Source organism: Rhinichthys klamathensis, unplaced genomic scaffold, assembly GCF_029890125.1.
Source record: "Rhinichthys klamathensis goyatoka isolate OS25496 unplaced genomic scaffold, OSU_Roscu_1.1 h1tg000029l_1, whole genome shotgun sequence".
Taxonomy (NCBI): Eukaryota; Metazoa; Chordata; class Actinopteri; order Cypriniformes; family Leuciscidae; genus Rhinichthys; species Rhinichthys klamathensis.
The window spans coordinates 1,360,759-1,384,236 of NW_026606579.1; the positions used below are offsets into that span (position 1 = coordinate 1,360,759).

The 23,478-nt window shown below is 38.2% G+C and overlaps 3 protein-coding genes across 5 annotated transcripts; 1 reads left to right on the top strand and 2 right to left on the bottom strand.

The window, feature by feature from the left end:
• Nucleotides 1-1,307: 1,307 nt before the first annotated feature.
• Nucleotides 1,308-12,094, bottom strand: zgc:113263 (uncharacterized protein LOC503753 homolog). Of its 3 annotated transcripts, none has more exons than XM_056245225.1 (19): nucleotides 11,771-12,094; nucleotides 11,423-11,616; nucleotides 11,204-11,302; nucleotides 11,002-11,097; nucleotides 10,789-10,899; nucleotides 10,591-10,714; nucleotides 9,778-10,197; nucleotides 9,135-9,381; nucleotides 8,084-8,262; nucleotides 7,774-7,999; nucleotides 7,130-7,272; nucleotides 6,182-6,431; nucleotides 5,903-6,021; nucleotides 4,604-4,844; nucleotides 4,383-4,489; nucleotides 3,710-3,959; nucleotides 3,456-3,562; nucleotides 1,814-2,072; nucleotides 1,308-1,713 (listed from the first exon to the last, which is right to left on the bottom strand). In XM_056245225.1, the coding sequence occupies exons 1-19, from the start codon at nucleotides 11,796-11,798 to the stop codon at nucleotides 1,500-1,502; spliced, it is 3,414 nt and encodes a 1,137-aa protein (XP_056101200.1). In that variant the 5' UTR covers nucleotides 11,799-12,094; the 3' UTR covers nucleotides 1,308-1,499. The 3 variants fall into 3 exon arrangements, with proteins under 3 accessions (XP_056101200.1, XP_056101199.1, XP_056101198.1); XM_056245224.1 differs by having other exon boundaries at nucleotides 3,456-3,565; nucleotides 9,135-9,378; nucleotides 11,771-12,093; XM_056245223.1 differs by having other exon boundaries at nucleotides 1,309-1,713; nucleotides 3,456-3,565; nucleotides 11,771-12,091.
• A 1,041-nt stretch (nucleotides 12,095-13,135) lies between these two features.
• Nucleotides 13,136-19,379, bottom strand: apex1 (APEX nuclease (multifunctional DNA repair enzyme) 1). The gene is made up of 5 exons (XM_056245229.1): nucleotides 19,246-19,379; nucleotides 18,760-18,879; nucleotides 18,513-18,676; nucleotides 16,179-16,371; nucleotides 13,136-13,750 (listed from the first exon to the last, which is right to left on the bottom strand). The coding sequence occupies exons 2-5, from the start codon at nucleotides 18,818-18,820 to the stop codon at nucleotides 13,236-13,238; spliced, it is 933 nt and encodes a 310-aa protein (XP_056101204.1). The 5' UTR covers nucleotides 18,821-18,879; nucleotides 19,246-19,379; the 3' UTR covers nucleotides 13,136-13,235.
• A 176-nt stretch (nucleotides 19,380-19,555) lies between these two features.
• Nucleotides 19,556-22,377, top strand: osgep (O-sialoglycoprotein endopeptidase). The gene is made up of 12 exons (XM_056245228.1): nucleotides 19,556-19,602; nucleotides 20,013-20,135; nucleotides 20,257-20,376; nucleotides 20,457-20,632; nucleotides 20,802-20,897; nucleotides 21,032-21,081; nucleotides 21,185-21,263; nucleotides 21,368-21,433; nucleotides 21,528-21,618; nucleotides 21,719-21,794; nucleotides 21,915-22,013; nucleotides 22,246-22,377. Exons 2-12 carry the CDS (start codon nucleotides 20,021-20,023, stop codon nucleotides 22,283-22,285), a joined length of 1,008 nt encoding a protein of 335 aa, XP_056101203.1. The 5' UTR covers nucleotides 19,556-19,602; nucleotides 20,013-20,020; the 3' UTR covers nucleotides 22,286-22,377.
• Nucleotides 22,378-23,478: the final 1,101 nt, after the last annotated feature.

Below are 23,478 nucleotides of genomic sequence, written 5' to 3' on the forward strand. Positions count from 1 at the left end.
ATGCCAATACACATTGGGTACAAACTTTAATGGAGATTTAGATTTAGGCAATGACCTTTGGCATCATCCTGTGTAACAGTAACTTACATTTGTATAATATATATATATATATATTAATTTGTTAAATCTCGCAAATATAATTTAAAAGCAGATGCTTTTGTACAAAATGGAAATTCTTTTCAGTGTTCTTTTTTTTCATGTAGCACAAATTTGTTTCTTTTTATGATACAAATATACAATACAAATCCATTTTCTGGAAGTTTCTTTTTTGGAAAGATTATGCATTCAGATGAGAAATCAGTCTGCACCAGGAAGAATTCCATCCAGTTATTCCATTATGTTCTAAAATACTTTAGACAAGGGCTATTTGTTACAAATTCAGACTTGGTTTTTCTAATTCCTGTTACTACTTACTGTTAATTGTTCAGTAATAGAACTGTGGCTTCAGGATGCAGGTCATATCTTGCTATGCAAATCCAATTTCAAAGCCATCCCATTCCCACACTATTGAAGCTGCCAAGCAGCTGAGACTAATTACATTTCAGTGTTAGATTTTACCCTGTGAAAACATGACCACATGACAATAGCACCATTAGGCAAATGTCTTTCAGATGTGCATATATATGAATGCAGAGTTCAGAGAGAACCTGAACATCTAAGGTCCTGTATTTATGTTGCTTTCAAGTTCTTGCTTGGATTTCAGACAATTAAAGGTTTGTGTGTGTCCTTAATCCATCCTCCACAGTCCACATGACAGAAAATACCTCTGTCAGATCTGATTTATATTCCTAAGCTTAGATATACAGAAGAATTTGAGTCTTGCTCTCCCTCCAGAGGTAATTCAGGGGCACAAGTGTAGTGTGGTCAGACAGAGAAAGTGCAGTAACAAAATATGGTTGATCACCAACAAGTAAAATGTGTTTTTCTCAAACATACACTACCGTTCAAAGTTTTTAAATAAGTCTGAAATGAGGATGCATTTTCTTTCATGAAAAATATTCTAAAAACTAATATTGTGAAATAAAATTGTTAAAATTTCATACATTAAAATGTAAAATACCGGTTTTCTAGTTTAAAAAAAAATATATTTTTCAATGTAGGCTAATTCCTGTGATACAAGGCTTCAGTGTCACATGATCCTCTAAAAATCATTCTAATATGCTGATTATTATCAATGTTGAAAACAGTTGTGCTGCTATTTTTGTGGAAACTGGGATAATTTATTTTCAGGATTCTTTGATGAGTAGAAAATTCAAAAGAGCAGCATTTGTTTGAAATTGATTTTTGATTAATTTAATGTGTCATTGTTGAATAAGACAATTCATTTCTTTCAAAAAAGAATCGTTCAGACCCAAACCTTTTAAACGGTAGTGTATATTTCCTGGTAAAAACATTTCTTTGCATATACACTTGACATAATAAATGTGAAGTATGTACATTTTCAATGTTAAAATACGTTCTCCTCATTCTCCATTTGTAGTTTGATGCCTCTACGCACATTATTTTTGCTGTTCCTTTTGGATCAAATCAGGACAACATCTTTGCAGTTCAGAATCACCTGAGCTCTGTGCTTTTGCAGACCTGCTAGGGTTTTTTCTCCCAACTGTCTCTGGCTCCTGAGCCGTGGTGGTTTCAGTCTCATCTAGAGGGTACTTCTCAAATATTTTATTTAGCTGCTTGAAGAACTTCCACTCCACCTGCTCCCCTTCATTTCTATGGGTTGAGAAAAGAAAAAAGAAATATATACGTAATTCTTAAATTTAATTAGTATATTTTAATATTCCATTTTTGAGGTCAAAGTTGTTGTATCTACCTGTAATTATCAAGACACTGGCGGTAACTGGCCTTCAGTCTTTTAATCCTGGAGCGACACTGTTCGTCTGTCCTGCTGTAGCCCTTCTCAGCCATGACCAGTGCGATTTGCTGGAAAACAGGTTTGCGTTTGACGCAACCTTTCAGCCTCTCCTGGATAGGGTCGCTCCCCCAGATGGATATAAGTGTGTGTGTCTCACTGTCACCCCATGCCAGCTTCGGCCCGTCCACAGTCGGAGGTTTGGAGAGAGCTAAAGAGTCTGGACACGCAAACACATTTCACAGGTCCAGATGCATCACCTGCATATCTTACAAATTATATTCAAACTTTCTGATATCATGAAGAACTTATATAGAGATCCCAGTTGGAAAGGGAGACTGTGTACATCTACATTAATCCGGATACATTTGAAAACGCATCTTGTACCTTCCATCCACACTGAAATCATGCTCTCCAAAGTGGATACATTTCAAAATGCCTTTTCTGTGTTGTAGTGTTGACTGTGAAAATGGAGGTACGATGACACGTTTATACTAGTATGTGCCTGCTATGTGCTAAAAATAAATGTTAACTCTTTCCCCACCATTGACGGAAATTTCCGTAATTTGTGAGACAACGCTTCCTCACCATTGACGAAATTTTCCGGCTTTCAGAGTTTCATTATTTTCACTGTTATACGGTAGGGGGTGAGATTACAGATCTTCTAAAAGAGTACTAAATCTCCAGATCAAAAGACATGTGAAGAAGCAGCAGAAACAAACGATAGCACATGTAAGCAAATGTATATGCAAAATAACGCTATCATCAACATTAAACAGCATATAAATCAAAACTGCTTAAGTTACAGAATGAAATGTCGACCCAGAAAGTGTTATAGGACTGTGCAAGCTTTGGGGGTGTTGATATTATGAGATCTACCCAATTTATGTTTTGATCATCGTTCTGAATCTGATCCGGACGTAGTCTTTGACAAAAATGTTTTCTCAGCTTTTTGCTCAAAATGTTGCTTTTTTATGAAACTTACCCACATTCAAGTGTGGATTAAAACATTTTTTATGAAGCTAGAATAAAACACATTATACACACTGTTTAAAAGCAAAGGCTCTGTTCTTTCTTTTGATATATTGCATGTTCAGATTTTCATACAACAAAATATTCTGGGGGCCATGAAAATTTTGAGAAAATGATTTTAAAAAATGCTGCCGGTGGCTGGCAACTGTTTTCAAAAACTCTGGCGGGGAAAGAGTTAATTTGTACAATCTTCATATTTACATTCCTGCAAAGATGACAGAAAATTTCACATAAAGTCCTTCACATAAAAAAAAAAAAAAAATCAGTATACAGGCTTTCATAGACATCCAACGAAGGACTTGTTTTTTTAAGTTTCGTCACAAGCAGTTCACACATTAGCAATAAAAAATAGTGATTAATACATGAAAATTCTGACATACTTTAAGCTTTTTCCAACATTTCAGTTTGGACAAGAAACTTTTGGAAAACACTAGTGTGGACAAAGCATTTTGAAACTAAAAGTTTTCTAATGTATCTGGATTAATGTAGACGTGGCCTATGTTTACATTTATTAAATTAAAAAAAGAAGAGAAAAGAACATCATTTGCATGACCAATTTTCAGACTGATACCTGAATCAGAATCAGTTATGGATTCCAGCTCACTGATGTCCTGGTCATCAGATGTTCTGTCCTTTAAAATAATCTGCTCCAGTTGATCATAGAATTTACACTCCTCCCTGCTGAAAAACACAATAAAAAGTAGAAACAGTATTGAAAATAGTATACCTCTATGTTCAGAATAGCACACACGCAAACAGTACACAACTATTGAATTCTGAACATAACCTTTAAGAACTAGTCATCACAGACTATAACTCACTCACCCATCGTAGTAAAACTGGGACTTGAGTCTTTTTACACGCGAGTGGCATTGGACACCCGTTCTGGTGAAACCCAGTGCTATCATTCTCTTTGAAATATATCTGTATATGTGCCTGTTTTTCGGGCAGGACATGAGGCTGTGCTGCACACGGGCATCACCCCAGATATCCAGCAGGGCCTGCGTCTCCCGGTCGGACCAGGTCATCTTCCTGCCTGATTCAGATACGGCTAGCATGGCTGCTTGCTGGTATTCTGAGGAAGCACCAGTGGATAAAGAGTTTAGGTTAAATGAGAGAAATAAGAAATTATGCATTTTGCTTCAAGAAAATTAAGCCTATGATTTTTTTTTTTTCATTGTGACAGTATTTTCAAGATAGTTAAGCACAATTCCCATTACTGTAATGAAAAAAAACACTCATTCTATTCATAGCGTAAATGCAGAAATAAATTATAACCTATTGCGCTATTTTAAAGGTTACTTATTTTGTTTTGGAGTCTCCTACAATTGGTTTGAATACATCCAAGGTAAACAATTTTTTAAAAAAGTTTAATTTTCCTAAATTTAAACCAGAATTCATATTTTTTTTTGCGGGGGTGAAATGTGACCTTTGAGATTCACCCGAAACGTGAGTGAATGAGTGAACGAACAAACACACAACCTTCAAAGTCACAAACCTGCATCCTGATCATGTTCATCAAAGACATCCATGGAAAAGGCCTCATCGCCAAGAACCTGCTCCAGTTTATCATAGTATTTACAATCTATATTCTCTATGCCACATCTAGATGAGAACAATATGGACGACATTATTAAACCTCAGATAAAAAAAAAAACACTTAAACTTTTCATCCATTTTATTTTCAAAGTCAACAAGCAAAAATAAAGCCAAACTCACTTTTTCCTTTCGTAACACTGTCGGAAATTCTTTGTCAGGTTCTTGATCTTCCATCTGCATTGCTCTGGTGTTTTGAAGAATCCCTGACTGTTCAGTTTCTCTGCTATATTAGCAAACACGTGGCCGTTATGGACGGATCCTCTCAGGGCTTCCTGCACCTCATCTTCCGCCCAAATGTCTATTAGAGCTACAGTTTCAGAGTCTGACCAGGATGCTGTCTGGTCCACCCTGCTGCACGTGTCTGACAGAAGGAAACATGTTATTTTCAACTGGATTATTAGAAACGAGTATTATACAAAATAATTTTGGGGTTTCTATCAAAAACAAGTGTACTGTAATATAAACCCTTAATTCTATGTAATATGTTATAAAATTACACATATCAAATAATAAAATAATACACATTTCATATCTGGCACAGACGTTTACAGGGGTCCTATTATGCCCTTTTTCAAAGTCTTGATTTTGTTTTTGGGATCTACTAAAATAGGATTTCAAGCTTGAATGTTAAAAAAAAAACATTATTTTCCCCATATTTACATTTATTCATTTAGCAGACGCTTTTATCCAAAGCGACTTACAAATGAGAACAATAGAAGCGGTTAAACTAACAGTAGGACAACAATATGTAAGTGCTATAACCCCTCTCAGTTTAATTTTAGTGCAGTTTTTTTTTTTTTTTTTTTTTATATAGAAGAGAAGAGAAGAGAAGAGAAAGTGTTAGTTCTACTGAATCAAGTGCTGCCGAAAAAGATACGTCTTCAGCAGTTTCTTGAAAGTGGCTACTGACTCAGACAATGCCATATTTGACATTGTTGCAGCACCTCTCTTCCCAGTCTGTCAGTAACGCTCTCTTTAGTTCCTGTTTCTATAAAGCCCCTCCTTCTGAAAAGCGCAATGTGCTCTGATTGGTCAGCTGGACCAGTGTGTTATGATTGGTCAATCGCTTCGAGCATGTTGGGGAAATGTCCTACCCCTTACCATATCCGTAAGTTTCAACTCACTACTAACTAACTCAACCAGGCCCTGCCCCTTTTTTCTGTGTATGCCTTGGGCGAGAATTATTTAAATGAGGAATATTGTGACGTGTTTGTTCCTGGAAAAGAAAATTCAAGACTACAATCGAGGTGTTTCAGGGAGTTCAGAAACAGTGTGCACTGATACAGAGAAGAACTCCCTTTGGAGTGATTATTCGCTTTGTAACTTTGCAGACCTTTTTCATGCTCAAACAGCAACATTACACACTAAAGAAAGTTGAAAATGTACAAAAGCATAATAGGACCCCTTTAATAAAAGTACCTGCTTTCATGTCATTGTTGGGTTCATTATCTCCAGACACTTTGGATGAAGCTTTCTTTCGAAAAATGTCTTCCATCAGGTCATAGAACTTAAATTCTACACGTTCAGCTTCAGGTGAACTGCACAGAAAGAAAAAAAACACACTGAAAATATATGCACATTCCATTAAAAATTATATTTAGTGCTCAGGCCATATTCACAAATGATGTGCTAATGTGATTGCTCTCTTATTTGGTGCTGCATAACATAAATGTCTCTTGAATACAGTCGGCCACTGACCTGATGCTGTCCTTGCACTGCCTGTAGCTGATTTTGAGTCGTTTGATTCTGGTATGGCACTGCTCAGCGGAGCGCAGGTATCCGTGAGCGTTCAGCTTCTCAGAGATCTCTGAGTAGATGGGGCCGTTGTGAGGGCAACGCTGAAGGTTCTGCTGGACCTGTTCATTACCCCATAACTGTAGGAGAATCAGCGTCTCTGCATCGGACCAGGCGACCTTCTTTCTATCATCCATGCAGTTCATTGTGGTTTCTGTGTAGGTTGATCATAGGAGGACATGAAACACATGTATTAGACATTTTTGGACAATTATATCATGCTTAAAAATGTATTAATCCCCATCCATGCAAACTGAAATGGCTAGATCATCAAATCAAGCAGCATGTCTTCTTTGTGTTGAACATAAGTACAATACCATTCAAACGTTTAGGGTCCATAAGATTTTTTTATGCTTATGGGAAAAGTGTCTTATGCTCACCAAGGCTGCATTTAATTGAAAGAAAAAAAACAGAAAAATTGTGAAATATTATTCCAATTTAAATTAACTGTTTTCTATTTGAATATATTTTAAAATGTAATTTATTTCTGTGATGGCAAAGCTGAATTTTCAGCAGCCATTTCTGCAGTCTTCGGTGTCAAATGATCCTTCAGAAAACATTCTAATGATTAGTATTAAAATTGAAAACAGTTGTTCTGATCAATATTTTTGTGGAAAGTTGCTGTGATACATTTATTCAGTATCCTTTGATGAACAGCATTTATTTGTAATAGAAATCTTTTGTAACATTAAAAATATATTTACTGTCACTTTTGATTTAATGTGTCCTTGCTGGGAAAAAAAAAAGTCTTAAAAAAAAAAACTCTTACTGACCTCAAACATTAACAGTACACAAACAGTAGTGTATTACAAAACAATAGTCTACAGGAGAGTAACATGACCGAACAGATACCTATTTCCTGGTATTTGTACACCTGGTATTCGATGTCCGTAGACTCCTCCTCTTTGATCTGTGATGAGCATGACTCTTCATTAGCCATAATTCTCTCCATCTGTTTATAGAATTTAAATTCAACTTGCTCTTTTCCCTCAGTGCTGCAAAAAGAATTAAAGAATAGCACTTTCAGTTATTTAAAATAATACAACAGTGCTCTGTAAATTAAATTATATTCACTAGATTTTTTTTTTTTTAAGTGACCTGAAGTTTTGCTTTTCCTCTATCAGGACTTTGTTAAAAGGTTAGTTCACCCAAAAATTTCAATTGTGTCATTAATTGCTCACCCTCATGTCATTACAAACCCATTTTGGATTAAATCTGAGAGCTTTCTGTCCGTCCATTGACAGCTAAGCAACTGACACTTTGACACTTCATAAAGAGATCGTAAAACTAATCCATATAGAATCGAGCTGTTTAGTCCAAATTTTCTGATGAGCCTCGATCGCTTTATATGATGAACAGATTGAATTTAGGCTTTTATAGACTTTTAAAGCCTTACGGGTTTGGAACGACATGAGGGTAAGTAATTAATGAAAGAATTTTAATTTTGGGGTGAACTATCCCTTTAACAATGATGTCGAAGATGCTGAAGCACTCACTGTTTACTCTCGTGAGACTGTTTGAAGCACAGCTTCAGTCTTTTCACTCTACTTTGACATTGCTCTGCTGTTCGGACGTAACCGTGAGCGGCCATCTTTTTGGAGATCATGGCAAAGATGTGTCCGTTCTGGAGAACCCCTCGCAGCTCCCGCTGGGTTTTGTCTTCTCCCCAGATCCTGATGAGGGTTTGCGTCTCCAGGTCTGTCCATGGGATATTCCTGGTGCCTTGAGAGGGTGTAAGTGAAACTTTGGTCAACAATACAGCAACTCTAATATAGTTCATACGTTATGTGCAGAAAATGTTAGTACCCTCTAGTCCAACATGACCAAGAACATCCCAATCAGTGTCGTCTTCTGCCTGCTGTTCTGAGGATTCTTCTGGAATGGTGACATCATTAATACTTTCTTCCTGTTCTGTACAGTCTTTACGGCAGATAATTTTCTCCAGAACATTATAAAACTTCCATTCCGGTCTTTCTCCTCTCACACTGCCAAACAAACACAGATTCAGTTCAGTTATAATCAAAAAAAAAAAAAAAAATCAGAATTCAGTTTTTAAAGGTTTCTTACATTTAAAAAATTTATATACACTACTGTTTAAAAGTTTGGGGTCGGTAGGGTTGCATTTATTTGATAAAAAATACATTAAAAATGGTAATATTGTGAAATACCGTTACAATTTAAAAGAAATGTTTTCTATTTGAATGCATTTTAAAATGTAATTTATTCCTGTGATGCAAAGATGATGCAAACAATTTGAAATAGAATTTTTGTAACATTATGAAATGTTTCTTTACTGAAAGATAAAAGATTTAACTTCTTTAAAAAAATAAAAATTATAATCTGACGGACCCCAAACTTTTGTAGTGTGTAGTGTAGTGTAGTGGATGTCATGTCTATGTCTAATGTAAAAAGTTTTTTTTTTTTTTTTTTTTTTACTATACACACAATTATTTGTTGCAAAATGGATGGCCCTAAAATATTTATTTAAAGTCAACATTAAATAACATTCACAATAATAACAATAAAACCAAAAACATTCATTAAGGTAGTAAACAGAGTCTATCTTGATTTCATGTCAACTTCAAATCAGGGTTTTTATCATTAAATAAAACTATTAAAAACATTTATTTTAATTGAAATAAAATAAAATATAAAAATTTGTTAAAAAACTTAGAAATGTTGCCTTGACAATAAACTGAAAGTTTCAGTATAAGCACTAACATCATTTACTAGAATAGAAATAAATAAAACCTTAAACTAAGTCAAATTAACATGAAAACTAAAATATAAAAATAAAAGCTAGCTACATTACTAAACTATAACAAAACCTAAAATAACACTTTCTGAATTAACTCACGTGTTTTCATGGCATTGTCGAAAGCTCATTTTTAAGCGCTTTATCCTGGTGTGACACTGCTCTGCTGTTCTGGTAAACCCTCTCTCGAACATCTTCTTAGAGATGAGGTTAAAAATGTGTCGGTTGCGGGCACAGTCTTTTAGACTACGCTGGACGCTGTCTTTCCCCCATATGTCAATGAGACAGAACGTTTCTTCCTCTGACCAAGGAACTTTTGAAGCATCTGAGGTCTGGTAGGAAGATTCTTCTGGGTAAATAAAGCAAAAAAGCATGTAAATCAGCTCAGTTGCTCATTTTATCATTATTAAACTAGATTTTTAGCAGTGCTGGCACAAGCTAAAGTCATCTTCATGATGCTAAGGTGTCGTGGGTAGAAGCTAAAGTGTAATACTTTGCATGAAGCCTTAGCATGCACCACTAATAAATGAAAACAGTGGAATTTAAAGTGAAGATTTGAAAAGGAACTATTATGGCCTTTTACAAAGTCTTGAGTTTCAGTTCAGAAACTGATATAGAGAAGAACTCCCTTTGGTGTGAATTTGTAACTTTGCAGACATTTTGCATGCTCAAATAGCAACATTACACACTAAAGAAAGTTGAAAGCATAAAAAAGCATAATAGGTCCCCTTTAAAATGAACTGACCTGTGTATGCCCCCAAATGATTGATAAATGTAAACTCTCTGGACACTTCTGCACTGTCGTCTCTTTTCCTTTTAGAGGATTTTTTCGAGGTTTTTTTGGTGTGTGTCTGATTCAGCTCTTCACAAATAGAGCTGTCATCATAACTGTTCCTCTTTTCTCTAGATAGGGCACCCATGATTGGCCAGTTTTGATCATTATCATCATCATCCTCTTCATCTTCTCTCTCTGTATCTATTTTGAATTTTCTCTTTTTAGACTTGCAGCTGGGCGTATCCAGATCAGTGTGGCAATCATCTTTGTTTTGACCATCAAAATCGGCTCCCGATTCAGACGGGTCGCCAGATTCTGTGTGATCGCTGGATATGACGACTCGAACCAGCGGAGGGAGAGATTGCGATGAAAATGTAAAGCTGTTATGAGCTGCAACAAAGAGACAAATTAAACCTCAAATTACAAATCCAGGTGTCGGATGGACGTGATATATAAGTAAGAAAGCTGAACAAAAATGCTTCTGGGGAGAGTAATTAATTGAAAGTAGTAGGGCAGAATACATAAATGTTCAAATTGTTGCATTTTTGATTGCATTTTTAAAGTTTAGTTACTGTCACCTTAATGAAACTGTCCCTTTGTAATTCCGGTTTCATTGGTGAAACTGTTCTATTGTCATTTTGACTGCATAAGCCATTTGATTTACAACTGCAAACACAGATGCAACTGACTGAAACTGTCACAGAGTTGTTTCTTGTATTCACATAATGCATCTGATATAATCTTTTACATAGATATGGCACTGTTTAACGTAAAAACTTCTACCATTGTCCTGAAGATTTCCATTGGCTCTGTGGCGTTCAAGCAGGGCCTTCATTTGCTTCGGGACCGAAACTGAATGAATGCATTCCTCCAGAAGAGACGGACAGGCCCTGAGCCAAGAGACCGTCTAAGGAACAAAATCAAACCAATGGTAAGAGAAATAACACAGTAAGTGTTCTTTACTGATGTTTCTTGATGTACCTGTGAAAGGTCTGGGACTGAAATCATCCGGTCCAGCTGTAGGAGGAAGTCTTCCATAAGTTCCTGTAGGGTTTTGTCAAATTTGGGTCCGTATTCATCTGGAAAAATGTTCTGTTAATTGCAATGGGTAAAAAAAAAAAAAAAAATCATTGCACAGGAAGAAATACAGCAAAAACCAAGTGAGTTGTGTGACCATGTTTATGTGTTTGTAACCTGGAAGAAATGCTCCCTCTCTTTGGGGTTGCTGATAAGAGTCCGAATGAGGTCCAAGAAGCAAGCCTCAGATTCCTCCATGTCTTCATCAACAACCTGCAGAAATATGCTTGAATTTTAACCTAAGCACAAACGTGATGTTTCAAGCAGACAACATGCGTTGTCAACAACCTCCAGATGTGGATGATTTGACCTCACTGACCTCATCACTGTTGACACAAGGAGCACGGATTTGATCAATGTGCAGCTGAATTTCTTCCAGGTTGACCTGATGTTGACCCCGACACAGCTCCAGAAGACGCTGTGCAAAATAACAGATACAATACTGGAACCACTGTCCTCTTTAGAAACTGAAAAGCCATTAATCTTTTACATGGTGGATCCTAAATGTTATGTTGTTGTGTACTGTGACATTTCGTACCCTTGCTCTTAAGCCAAGTATAAGCTGAGCTCTTTGATGGTCATTTAGAAGCTCTGGCACAGTCTCTGTCACCATGATTACAAACTCCTCCAGCATACTATAGTGCTTCACCTGTCTCTGTTCTGTCACCTGCCACATGGCTGCAGACAGTAACCTCAAGGGTGGAACCATGAAGCTAATCAATGAAAGAGGGTCTGATAAAAACAAAACAAAAAAAAGAAGACCATTAGGAACCCATTTTGACTTTATAGTCTGGATTTAAATTAGCCTATTTTATAATTGCATTGCCATTTTAAAATAAATAATTATAATCTATTCCAAAAAGACATAGGATAAGAAATTACTCACCTTCGATTTTTGTCCACAGAGCTTCCATTGTTTACAACTTCAATCAACTTTAAAAAATCTCGAAATTAATATTTTAAAAAGCAGTGTAACATAATTTAGAAGAAAGGCGCTATAAAACGGAATACTTTTTAATTTCGATGGGCTTTCCACCTGACCATTTCGTTCGTTTCAAAACACTGGACTGAACGACGCAGATTCCGGTCTAATCCGCTTTGGTCTGGTCTACAGTGTAGTTCGAGTTCTCCCTCTGGTGGTGCAAAACCACATTATGCTAGTTTTGCGCAGGCCATCTCACAAACCCAGCATCCAAACCATTCTTTCGACTCGCGATTGTTTTGTATGCTTTTCACAGTTAATATGGTTTCATCTAGACTGGTCTGGGACAAGGAGTTCAGAAACATTCTGGATTTATGTTCATATTTTAAAAATAGAAAAACTTACAGGCTTTTATTATGAAGGATGTGGCCATGGATTTAGCTCATGAATACTTAATTTGATCATACCAACGTTGCTTTGGTAACCTTCCTGGAGTTTCGATCACGTGTTCTTATTAATATTCATAAGCCACACGTCTACGCCTGCCATTGGCGAACGTTACGTAATTGACGTTCATGAGTCATATAATTTATAATTCAGCAGTTTAAATCCCTCTGTTGCTTAAGTATCAAGTAAATAATATAATTAAATTATTATCTACCATTATGGCACTAAAGATTGGACAACAATATAAATGTTGGATTTTGTATTGTATTAAAAGAAAATATAACTAATGTCATTTTTACTACTGCTCGTTATATATTAACACAATGTTTGTTATTAAATGACTTTAATTAGAATTATACGGTTTAACAAAAAAGAAAAAATTAAGATCGGAGACTTATTCTTTTTTTTTATAAACTACTTTATTTCAAATCTTTATGTGATATATGTAAGATTTAACTACAACTAACTTCACTAAGTTGGGTGTCTTGTAAAATCCAAAGGTTAAAATAGCACCAAAGACAAAATCCAAAAAACATCATTTCACATCATACATCGTCGTAGGTCAAGGTATTTTACAAGCTTCAAAACATTTTGTTATAATCACAGCACTGAGACAATGTTTATTACAGTAGTTTGGCAGGGTGTTGTCATTTAGATAACAGGAATTTTCCTAAAACATTTTAGTGTCAAAACAATCTATCAATCCGATTTCAAGAGAGCAATAACAGCATATTGGCAACTACTAGCTGGCCTCCGTTACAGCTGCAAAACTTCAAGACAATTTGATTAACCAACCATGACTTTTTTAATATATGTCTGCAGCACACATATTCCTATATTTGGACATGTATTTGGTATTTAGAAAGAAAATGCTAATCTAGGACTAATAGGACTGACTAGACCCTTCTGTGTATATGCATGAAGCACTAAAATGTGAACTCTCTTTATGGAACTGAATGGTTGTGGCCCTGAGAAACCTCACCTACACAGCCAAATACAGGGTAATAGGACAGTGGTCACTTCCCATGGCCGTGTTTCGGATCTTGCTGTCACACAGACCCGGGAGCAATGCGGCCGACAGCACAAAGTAGTCCAAACGCCAGCCGACGTTTTTGGCTCGACAGTTCATCATGTAGGTCCAGAAGGTGTAGGCATTGGCTTGCTCCGGATACAGTTCCCGGAAACTGTCGGTGAAACCGGCCTCAAGAAGCTGAGTGAAGCCCTCACGCTCCTCTGGGGTGAAGCCTGCATTCTTGCGGTTACCCTTGGGGTTTTTAAGATCGATCTCTTGGTGGGCCACATTCAGATCGCCACACAGCACCAGGGGCTTGCGCTGGTCCAAGCTGCTCAGGTAGGCCCGGAAATCCACGTCCCAGGTCTTGCGGTAGTCCAGACGCACCAAACCACGGCTGGCATTGGGCACATACGCCGTGACCAGGAAGAAAGATGGAAACTCAGCAGTGATAACTCGACCCTCTTTATCATGTTCCTCTTTACCTATTTTCAAGCAGAAAGAGATATTAAGCTTACAGAAAACTGGAAAAGAGTGTAAAAAATTTGATGATATTTAACACTTTTATATTTTTTCCATGAAAAGAATAGCAACTGATGAATAATAATAATAATTAAAAAAAATGTTTTTAAATCACACAGCATAAAGACAAATGTGGGTTTCCAGGCATGTGATCAGCTCTGGACAAAAAAGTAAAACCAATTTCTCTCCAATCCAATCTGACAATATAATATTATTAAAATTATAAGAATTGAACTAATAAAGAAGAAATATATTACTGTCGCAACAATATTATTGTACTACAAAATAACTAGTATTTAAAGCTGCAGTCCGTAACTTTTTTTGTGTTCAAAATGTACACAATTTATATAATAAGCGAGTACATGATGAATCCATTTTCCAAACCGTGTTTTTATCTTATCCTGAATCACTATGGTACACCTATTATAATAATAATAATAATAAGTGTTTATATTGTGACTATTGGTAGCACTGCGGAGTAGCCCAGCACTTGCATGACTCGTCATAGACATAAACAGAGAGAAGTAGCTCCGGCTACAATGTTCTTCCGCAAGACGCATGCAGTTCTGTTTATTATCCGCTAGAGCGCCACGTTACGGACTGCAGCTTTAAAGGGATAATCCGACCAGAAATTACAACTCTGTGATTTTTATTCACCCTCAAGTTGTTCCAAACTTGTATGTATTTCTTTCTTCTGCTGATCACAAAAGAAGAAAGATTTATAACCAAACAGTTTCAGTTCCCATTGAGTTCCATTGTATTTTTTTCCATAATATCTTCAAAATATCTTTTTACGTTACCCAGAAAAAATAAATACATACAGGTTTGAAATGGCTTTACATTTTTGAGAATTTTAATTTTTGGATGGACTATCCCTTTAATGGCTCGTTTCCACTGAGTGGTACGGTACGGTACAGTTCGGTTCGGTACGCAATTATTTGCGTTTCCACTGTCAAAAGTTGTGAATGGTACCAAAAAGCCGAACCGTACCGTACCACTTTTTGGGTACCCTTCCGTTGGGGTATCTAGCACAGTGGTACGGTACTAAAAGGTGGAGCTAGACTCACTGCAGAACGGTGATTGGTTGACAGAGTATCGTCACTTGCACGTGCTACAAGGGCATTAGAAACATACAGTTGAAATATACTACTGTTATTGTGTCACGAAATGTAGTTTTAAGAGTTTTTCAGGCGAGAAAGTAGTTTTTTAAAGCTCAAATCTGTGGTTTATTTATAGATTTATGATAATTTGAAGATCCATTCCAAGCAATCACCGGACGCTCGGCGCTCGTGCACCCCACCTGGAGCAGCCTTTCCCCGGCTAGTCATTCTGATGTTTGCCGCTGACTCTGACGTCTCTGTAGTGGTTAAACATGAGATATAATTCGTCTTGTACAGACCTAACAGGCGATCTTTGGTCTCGTGAATCTATAATTCGTTCCCTGGCCAATAGTTTTGGCAGAAAGCTAAGTGAAGTTTCATATATTTGAGCGCTGAATTTGTATATTTGACTGAATTGTTTGCTTTGTTATTAAAGCTTTACTGTATATCTTTTTGTACCTTTTACTTATACTTTTATAATGGCTATTATTGATAAAACTGAAATTCAACAAAAATAGATAGTTTTGTCATTTTTTTATTTTATTACAAGATCATCTGTAATGTTGTTTATTGCAACATTTGTACCAATGCAATATGCAATACATTGCCTGGAATATATTTAATATTTTTAAATTTAAACGAAAAGAGGCAGGGTTGTGTTTTATATTTAGTTTTGTTATAAATATAACGTTACATACATGCAGTGAATATAATCAATAGGCTATGCGTTGCCTGAACCACATTTGTGTCCTTATAATGTTTAAAATGTATTTAAATTAAATCGAAAAGAACCAGAGTGGTGTTTTATAACATATTTCGTTTTATTGTTGCCTAAAATGTACATAACCAGAGTAGCAGAGCGAGCTGAGTGGCGCATTCAAGAACGCGCTGTTCCATCAGCAGAATTACTGGACTCGCGTCCTCGGGAGTCATCTCCTGAGTCGGACTTTGCGTGGCTACTTGGTATTGAGAAACGCGTAATGCCAGCGCTTGTTACTTGTGACAAACATGCCGAGAAGCAAGAACAAGATCTGCTGTCTGTCATCCATTGTTGTTTACTATGTCGCTTTCTGACGTCGATCGCTTCTTTCCGGCAAACACCACGCCTATCAAGTAAGGGTACTGTTGGCAGTGGAAACACTAGCCGGATCATGCTGTACCGACCCGACCCGTACTGTACTGTACTGTACCGTACCGTACCGTACGCCTCAGTGGAAACGAGCCATTATACTACTAAAAAATAATAATAATACGTTTTTTTTACAAGAATAACATCCCTTGTAACACTTACCAATACCATAGGTGACACTGAGGGGTTCGGTCTTGCAGAGCATGGCCACTCCACTGTAACCCTCTTTATCCTCTGATCCAGCCCAATACTTGTGTGGATACTCGGGCATTTCAGTGATATCAGACGGCAGGGCTTTCTCAGCGCACTTGGTTTCCTGCAGACACAGCACGTCTGGGTCCTCCTTACGTACCCACTGCAAGCAGACAACAACAAAGGAGTGGAAAATGGTCCATTTCGACAGAATAAAGTGGGTCGCACACCGGACGAGAAGCGCAGCGCCGCGTCGCGCCACGTCTAGGACAACTCCAGGTATCGCACACATTCTAATCGCGCGAGCACAATTTTTAATCAACTCCTGGTAGAAGAGCTGCACGATGTGTGTTTTATCTTGATTTATTATTTATTTTTTTATGTTCATTGAATAATAGCTGATGTTTGAACGTTAATCAAGTAAAAGTGTCTATCATGTTGAGTCTGTTATTTTGTTGTAACGTTATCCGTTGTCTAGGGAACTATGTCACATAATACAATAGTATTTATTTAGCTAGCGTTTAGCTAACCCGAGTGAAAACAACACGGAGTGAAGCCATGTACATTAACGACGATTTGAGACAAATAAATGTAAATTTAATATAAAACTATGCAAATGGCGCTCTGTGGCGCGGCAGGGTTTTGAACAAGGTCCTGAGCCGTAGCTGGGCGCCGCGGACAGACGCCGAATGGCGCCGCCGGTGTGTGTACACTCATAGAGAATAATGTGTTAGAATTTTAAAGACCAGGCGCTGCGCGACGCGGCGCTGCGCTTCTCGTCCGGTGTGCGACCCCCTTAACACAAATACTACATAAAGAGACAGAGATGGGTTAGAGTGTTCAAGAAGGACCATAACAAACATGTAAAACACTATTGTTTTAAAAGTGCCCCTTTTACACTTTTTCGTATATTACCTATCATGTAGTGTGATATAAAGCTGTTTACGAATATAAAAGCGCAGCAAAGTTTCAAAGATCTAAGGGCAGATAAATGGAGTTATTGTCTCCCAAACGAAAGAACCAATTCTGAACTGCCAGAAACATTTAATCATTTAGCAGACGCCTTTGTCCAAAGAGACTTACAAATGAGGAATAAAGCAAGCGAGTCATTGTGAAGAGGATGCATATATAGGAATATATCTCAGGACACTGACTGGATGAGGAACAAGAAGATGAAAGGGCCTGATCTTCCTGATGTGGTGCAGTGCAAACCTGCATGATCGAGCGGTCTTTGTAATGTGGTCTGTGAAGGTCAGCTGGTCATCAAATATTACTCCCGATCTTGATGGGGTGATTGAGGATTGTGGCGAGCAGGACGAGGCCGAGGGCCGTGAGAGAATGGCGCGAGGCCGGTGGCGTGATTACTGATGAGCGACACCTGCGCGACGCACCGGTCTCGCGCCATTCCCTCACGGCCCTCAGCCTCGTCCTGCTCGCCACAAGGATGAATCTTGCTGCATGGCGAAATTGTGCTGTAGAGACGGATTTGCAGGGAAGACGAGAAGCTCAGTCTTTGCCAGGTTGAGCTGCAGGTGATATTCCTTCATCCATGCCAAAATGTACTGTGGGATCATCTGGTTGAAATGAGAGGAAGAGCCGTGTATCATCAGCATCGTAATGGTAAGAGAAACCATGTGCCTGTATGATGGGTCCCAGATGTGGTGTAAATGGAGAAGAGGAGGACACTTCATATGCACTTTCGGTCTTGTGGACTTACAATGGCTGCCGCGTGCGCGTGTCCGTTAAGTCCATGAGACCGTAGGGTGTCCCATGTGTCATTTTAGGTCGAAGACCGCGAGTGCTTAGGGTGCCATTTGGGACAGGGCCTAATAGGAGTTACCAGATCAGTGGGCGAGGCCATAAACAGAGGGGTGTTTACGACCACGTTACCTGATTTTCCCACACACAGTGTGGGTAGGGTTTAAGGGTGGGGTCAGGTGAAGCGCATCATTTTCATTGCATGATTTATAAACACCCACAAATTTAGAAACGCCCACTTTTGTTCCACAGAGACCCAATACTTGGCCATCTGACCAATCAGAGCAGAGAAGACCTATCACAACAGACTGGGCTGTCTGACCAATCAGAGCAGAGTAGGGTCTCAGAGAAGAGAGGTTTAGAGAGGCTAAATCCTTGTGAGGAAAAAGCAAATAAAAACGTGAGAAAAAAAGTTCAGGTGCTTTTTGACCTAGGATGCATGAAAATCGATTGAAGGAGACTCTAAAACAAAATTATGAACCTTAAAATTAGCATTATAGGGGCACTTTAAATGTTGAATGCATGAATGCATATATGATCTCTTACATCAAGGCCATTCTTTTTGACCCATGCCCGCAGACCATCCACATTCCAGGAGGTGATTTTCATGTTGGCTGCACGGTCATCTTTACTGGTCATCTTATCTGGAGGATCTTCATACAGAATTGGGGCCTCTGGCTCTTTCCCTTTTTTCTCTTTCTTTGCAGGTGCTGTGACAGAAAGGTTAATGTTATCTGATGTAATCTGTGAGGATGCCAGCTCTTCTTCTTATATAGGTTTTAAAACACTGTACCAGTTCCATTGCCAGTCTCCCCATCCACAGCTTCCTCGTTCTTCTTGGCTCTTTTGGGCATGTTTACAGTTGTTTTAAGACCACACACACGAAAGAAACTGACGGCACACACACGTACACCTACAAGAGAGGACATGCGCAATGGAATGTGTAAATGTTCAATGAATCGTGCTCTGCAAGCTATGCACCCGTCTACAACAAAGACCGTAAGAGCGTAATTAGTGCGAACACAAGCGATCAAAAAACTTACATAAACTGCATAAACCAAAATGCATATGCTTGCAGTGTGCTGAAATAACGAACGAATATAAATTCTAAAATTGACTTAACAGTCGGTAAATTGGCCACAGAATGCGGCCTGAATGAATGAAACAATAAGAACCAACTTCTCGCACGCTCAGATGTTGGACATGTTTACATTGATCGAGCTGAAAAATCTTTAAATATAAATTTGCATTCCATTATATACAGATATCTCTTTCTTACCTAACACTTTAATCTTTAGTTGAGATTACACTGATAGCTCAATCTGAGCAGGACTATGAACTACTCTACACGGACTGGCACGACGCTTTCTGCAGTGTGGATGAGGCGCACGTTTCCCCATTAAGAGGTGCCCGAGATATTGCCTGACTAAAATAAGTGTAAAAAAAAAATGAATACCATACATTTATTTTCAGTAGGCTACATTAGAAAGGAATTAAAAAATATATATATATATTTTAAATACATTCATATTGCTTTAAAAAATGTATTATCCCACTTATATCCATCGATTTCATCCAGGCATATTGTGAAAGCCCTTTTAACTGTTGTTATGGTCTTACAGCCAACGAGTGTGTGGTAAGTGTGAAGAAGATGTGGAAATTAAGAGATTAAGCAAGTCAAAATTATAATTTTTAGTATATGCATTAGTATAATTAACCAAACCCATGGTAATCCCGACATCTTAATCAATATTATTAATAACCAGACTCTTTTATCCAACAGCATGCGCCACAGAGCTCCGTGACAGCCAGACATCAGCAGAATTAATTAAACTCCATTTATATAATATACAGTTAATGCAATACCTATATATGTATAAAATCAAGATTAAGTGTATATTTTAAACCTGTTCGTTTAATATTACATTCACAACATAAGAAGAGCACTTTTGCAGGACTTAGCCTACATTAAGACTTGAATTTTGAGAGAAAAAAAAGGAATGTAGTATTTTTTTTAATCAAATGATTCCTGTTTCATTCTCAAAGAAGACACAATGACTGTGGTGATTGGATTTGAAGGCAGTGCTAATAAGATTGGTGTGGGTATCATCAGAGATGGGGAAGTTCTGTCAAACCCCCGGCGCACGTACATCACCCCACCTGGCCAAGGTGAGCTCATCAGACCTTAGCAGTCAATCTTTAACTTTAGTGAACAGTGTCATTTTATATAAAAGGTGCCACCATTATTTCTTAGTACTATTTTATTATTGCTTTCTTATGATCTTCTCAGGGTTCCTACCTGGCGAGACGGCCAAACACCATCGCAGTGTGATTCTCACTGTCCTCCAGGAGGCGCTTGATGAAGCTGGGCTGAAATCTGCAGACATTGACTGTGTGGCGTACACTAAAGGTGAATGGTTTTGCACTTACCTGTAGAATACTGTGCATTTTTCCACAGTACTCCGGTCATCAAATATCTCTGTTGTACAGGGCCAGGAATGGGGGCCCCTCTGGTGACAGTGGCAGTTGTGGCCAGGACAGTCGCCCAGTTGTGGGGCAAGCCATTGCTGGGGGTGAACCACTGTATTGGGCACATAGAAATGGGCCGTTTGATCACCAATGCCCAAAACCCCACTGTACTATATGTGAGCGGAGGAAATACTCAGGCAAGAATTGAAAAGTCTTACACATTGAACAAAACATTTGTTTTTTATAATTAGTATAATATATACTTTAATATATAACATTTACTATAATATCAAGTGCAGACAAGTCAATATTATATATCCTTCTTCATTTCACTCCTTGAAAGAATTACATTGCAATTCTCTTCAGGTTATTGCATATTCTGAACGACGTTACAGAATATTTGGAGAAACTATCGACATTGCTGTGGGAAACTGCCTGGACCGGTTTGCCAGGGTCATCAAGGTCAGTGCTTAATAAACTTCGAAACACATATGTAGAATCTTATGTTTGTTTGGTTGATAACCTTGTAGGAGGATTGGAAAATATATTTTGATGATTTGGTTTGTGTAATTATAAGATTTTACCTGTATTCACAGATATCAAATGATCCCAGTCCTGGATACAACATTGAACAGATGGCAAAGAAGTAAGTTTCCATGCACTTTAATGGTTCGTGATCAAGCATTAAATATCCAAATTGTGTAAAAGCATTTGGTTGATTCATGTAAATGTATGTATGCATTCTTAAGGGGAACCAAGTTTATAGAGCTGCCATACACGGTGAAGGGTATGGATGTGTCATTTTCTGGGATTTTGTCTTATATAGAGGTGAGATGAATTGCTGGGAGAAGCATGTCTTTTGTTTCTTAAAATTCTGTTTGCAGTTCTATAAAAAAATCTTATTTTCCCTCAATAATTTTGTTCACATGCAGGACGCTGCTCACAAAATGTTGAGTACAAGTCAGTGCACACCTGAGGATTTGTGTTTCTCCCTACAAGTGCGTATTTGAACCTATGCTCATCATGCTTCCAATAAGACACACATTAATTTATGATTATGAGAAGTGACTAAAAATAGCATGCGATTGACAGGAGACTCTGTTCGCTATGCTGGTGGAGATCACAGAAAGAGCCATGGCTCACTGCGGCTCTCAGGAGGTTCTGATCGTCGGCGGAGTCGGCTGTAAGAGCTACACATGAAATACACGTGTGTTTAGTCTTATTGCAGGACTGGGTCTCTGCATTGCAGGTTTGTCAACATCTGAATGCGTGCTCTTTTGTAGGTAACATGCGTCTGCAGGAGATGATGGGGGTCATGTGTAAGGAGAGAGGTGCTCGAATCTTTGCCACGGATGAGAGGTGAGAAAGGATCGCCTTCTTTCGGGATGTCACTGCCGAAAGAACTCATGATAGCTTGTTCTCATAACATTGAGTCAGTGTCATGGTTGTAAATCTCTTCATGTGATATCGTGCCTTCAGGTTTTGTATAGACAATGGAGCAATGATTGCACAGGCCGGTTGGGAAATGTTCCGCTCGGGTCACGTCACAGAGCTGTCAGACTCCTGGATTACACAAAGGTAAACAATTTCACAAATAACCATCACATCCTGAAGCTAGGCATTCAGTTGATAAAACGTTTTGCTTTGTGCATGTTTTTTGCTTCCCATAAAAGATAACAGTGCTATTTTGTCATTAGGCTACTGATTTTTCCATTGCATGCTGAGATTAAATACAGACCCGAGATAACAGTCGTTTCTCTTGTTTAACTGTGACTGTGATCATTCATTAACAGTCTATTGTGTTTTTCAGGTACAGAACAGATGAAGTAGAGGTCACATGGCGAGACTGATGTTTTTGCTGCAACTGATTACTTATCAATATAATTTGCACTAAATGTCTAGTTGTAATTCTTTTTTTTCAATAAAGTCCATGATCCCATCATTCAATATTCATTTTCACATCATTGATAGAAAATGTGTTAGCACTTTCTTTTACAGTCCTTTGTTTCTTTGTACAAACATTGACCTACAGCTCAAATCTTTTGATAACATGATGTAAAGTGCTGTATAAAAGCATTATATTTACAATCATGCATCAATAGCATTGGGCAATGGGCAATATGGCATCATTAAATACTGGTGGTGGTGAATCAGCAAAGATCTTAATCCAAGATTATTTAATGTAGAGCCAAAACATCATGACCAGTCATAGCAGGTGAAGTGAATATCGTTGATCATCTCCAAATAAGGCCACATATTAAAGTCTGGGTAGATTAGATGGTAAGCAAACAATCAATTATTGCAATCAACATGTTGGATACTGGAGATGGGCAGGAAAAAAGATCTGAGTGACTTTGACAAGGGCCAAATTGTTATGCCAAGGCGACTGGGTCAGAGTATCTATGAAACAGCAAGGCTTGTGGGTTTCTCCCAGTCAGCAATGGTAAGAATTTACCAACAGTGTTCCAAGGAGGGACAAACCACAAACCGGTGACCGTGTTGGGCACCCAAGGCTCATCGATGCACGAGGGCAACTAAGGCTATCCCGTCTGGTCAAAGCCAACAGAAAGTCTACTGTAAAATTTTAGTGATGGTTATGGGAGGAATTTTATCAAAACTCACACCGATCAGAATGCCTTTGATGACCCCTGTCCACCGTCAAAAGCACCTACAATGCGAGCGTCAGAGCTAGGCCTTGGAGCAGTGGAAAAAAGGTTGCCTGGTCCGATGAGTCCCGTTTTCTTTTACATCACATGGGCGGCCGTGTATGCTGTTTACCTGGGGAAGTGATGGCACCAGGATGCACTGTGGTACGACAACAAGACCGTGGAGGGAGTTTAATGCACTGGGCAATGTTCTGCGGGGAAAACATGGCCATTTATGTGGATGTAAATTGAACACATGCCAAATACCTAAACATTTTTGCAGACCAGGTAAAACATTTCACAATGATGGTGTTCCCTGGTGGAAGTGGCCTTCTTTCAGCAGGATAATGCACTCTGCACACATTGTTCAGGAATGGTTTGAGGAACATGATTAAGAG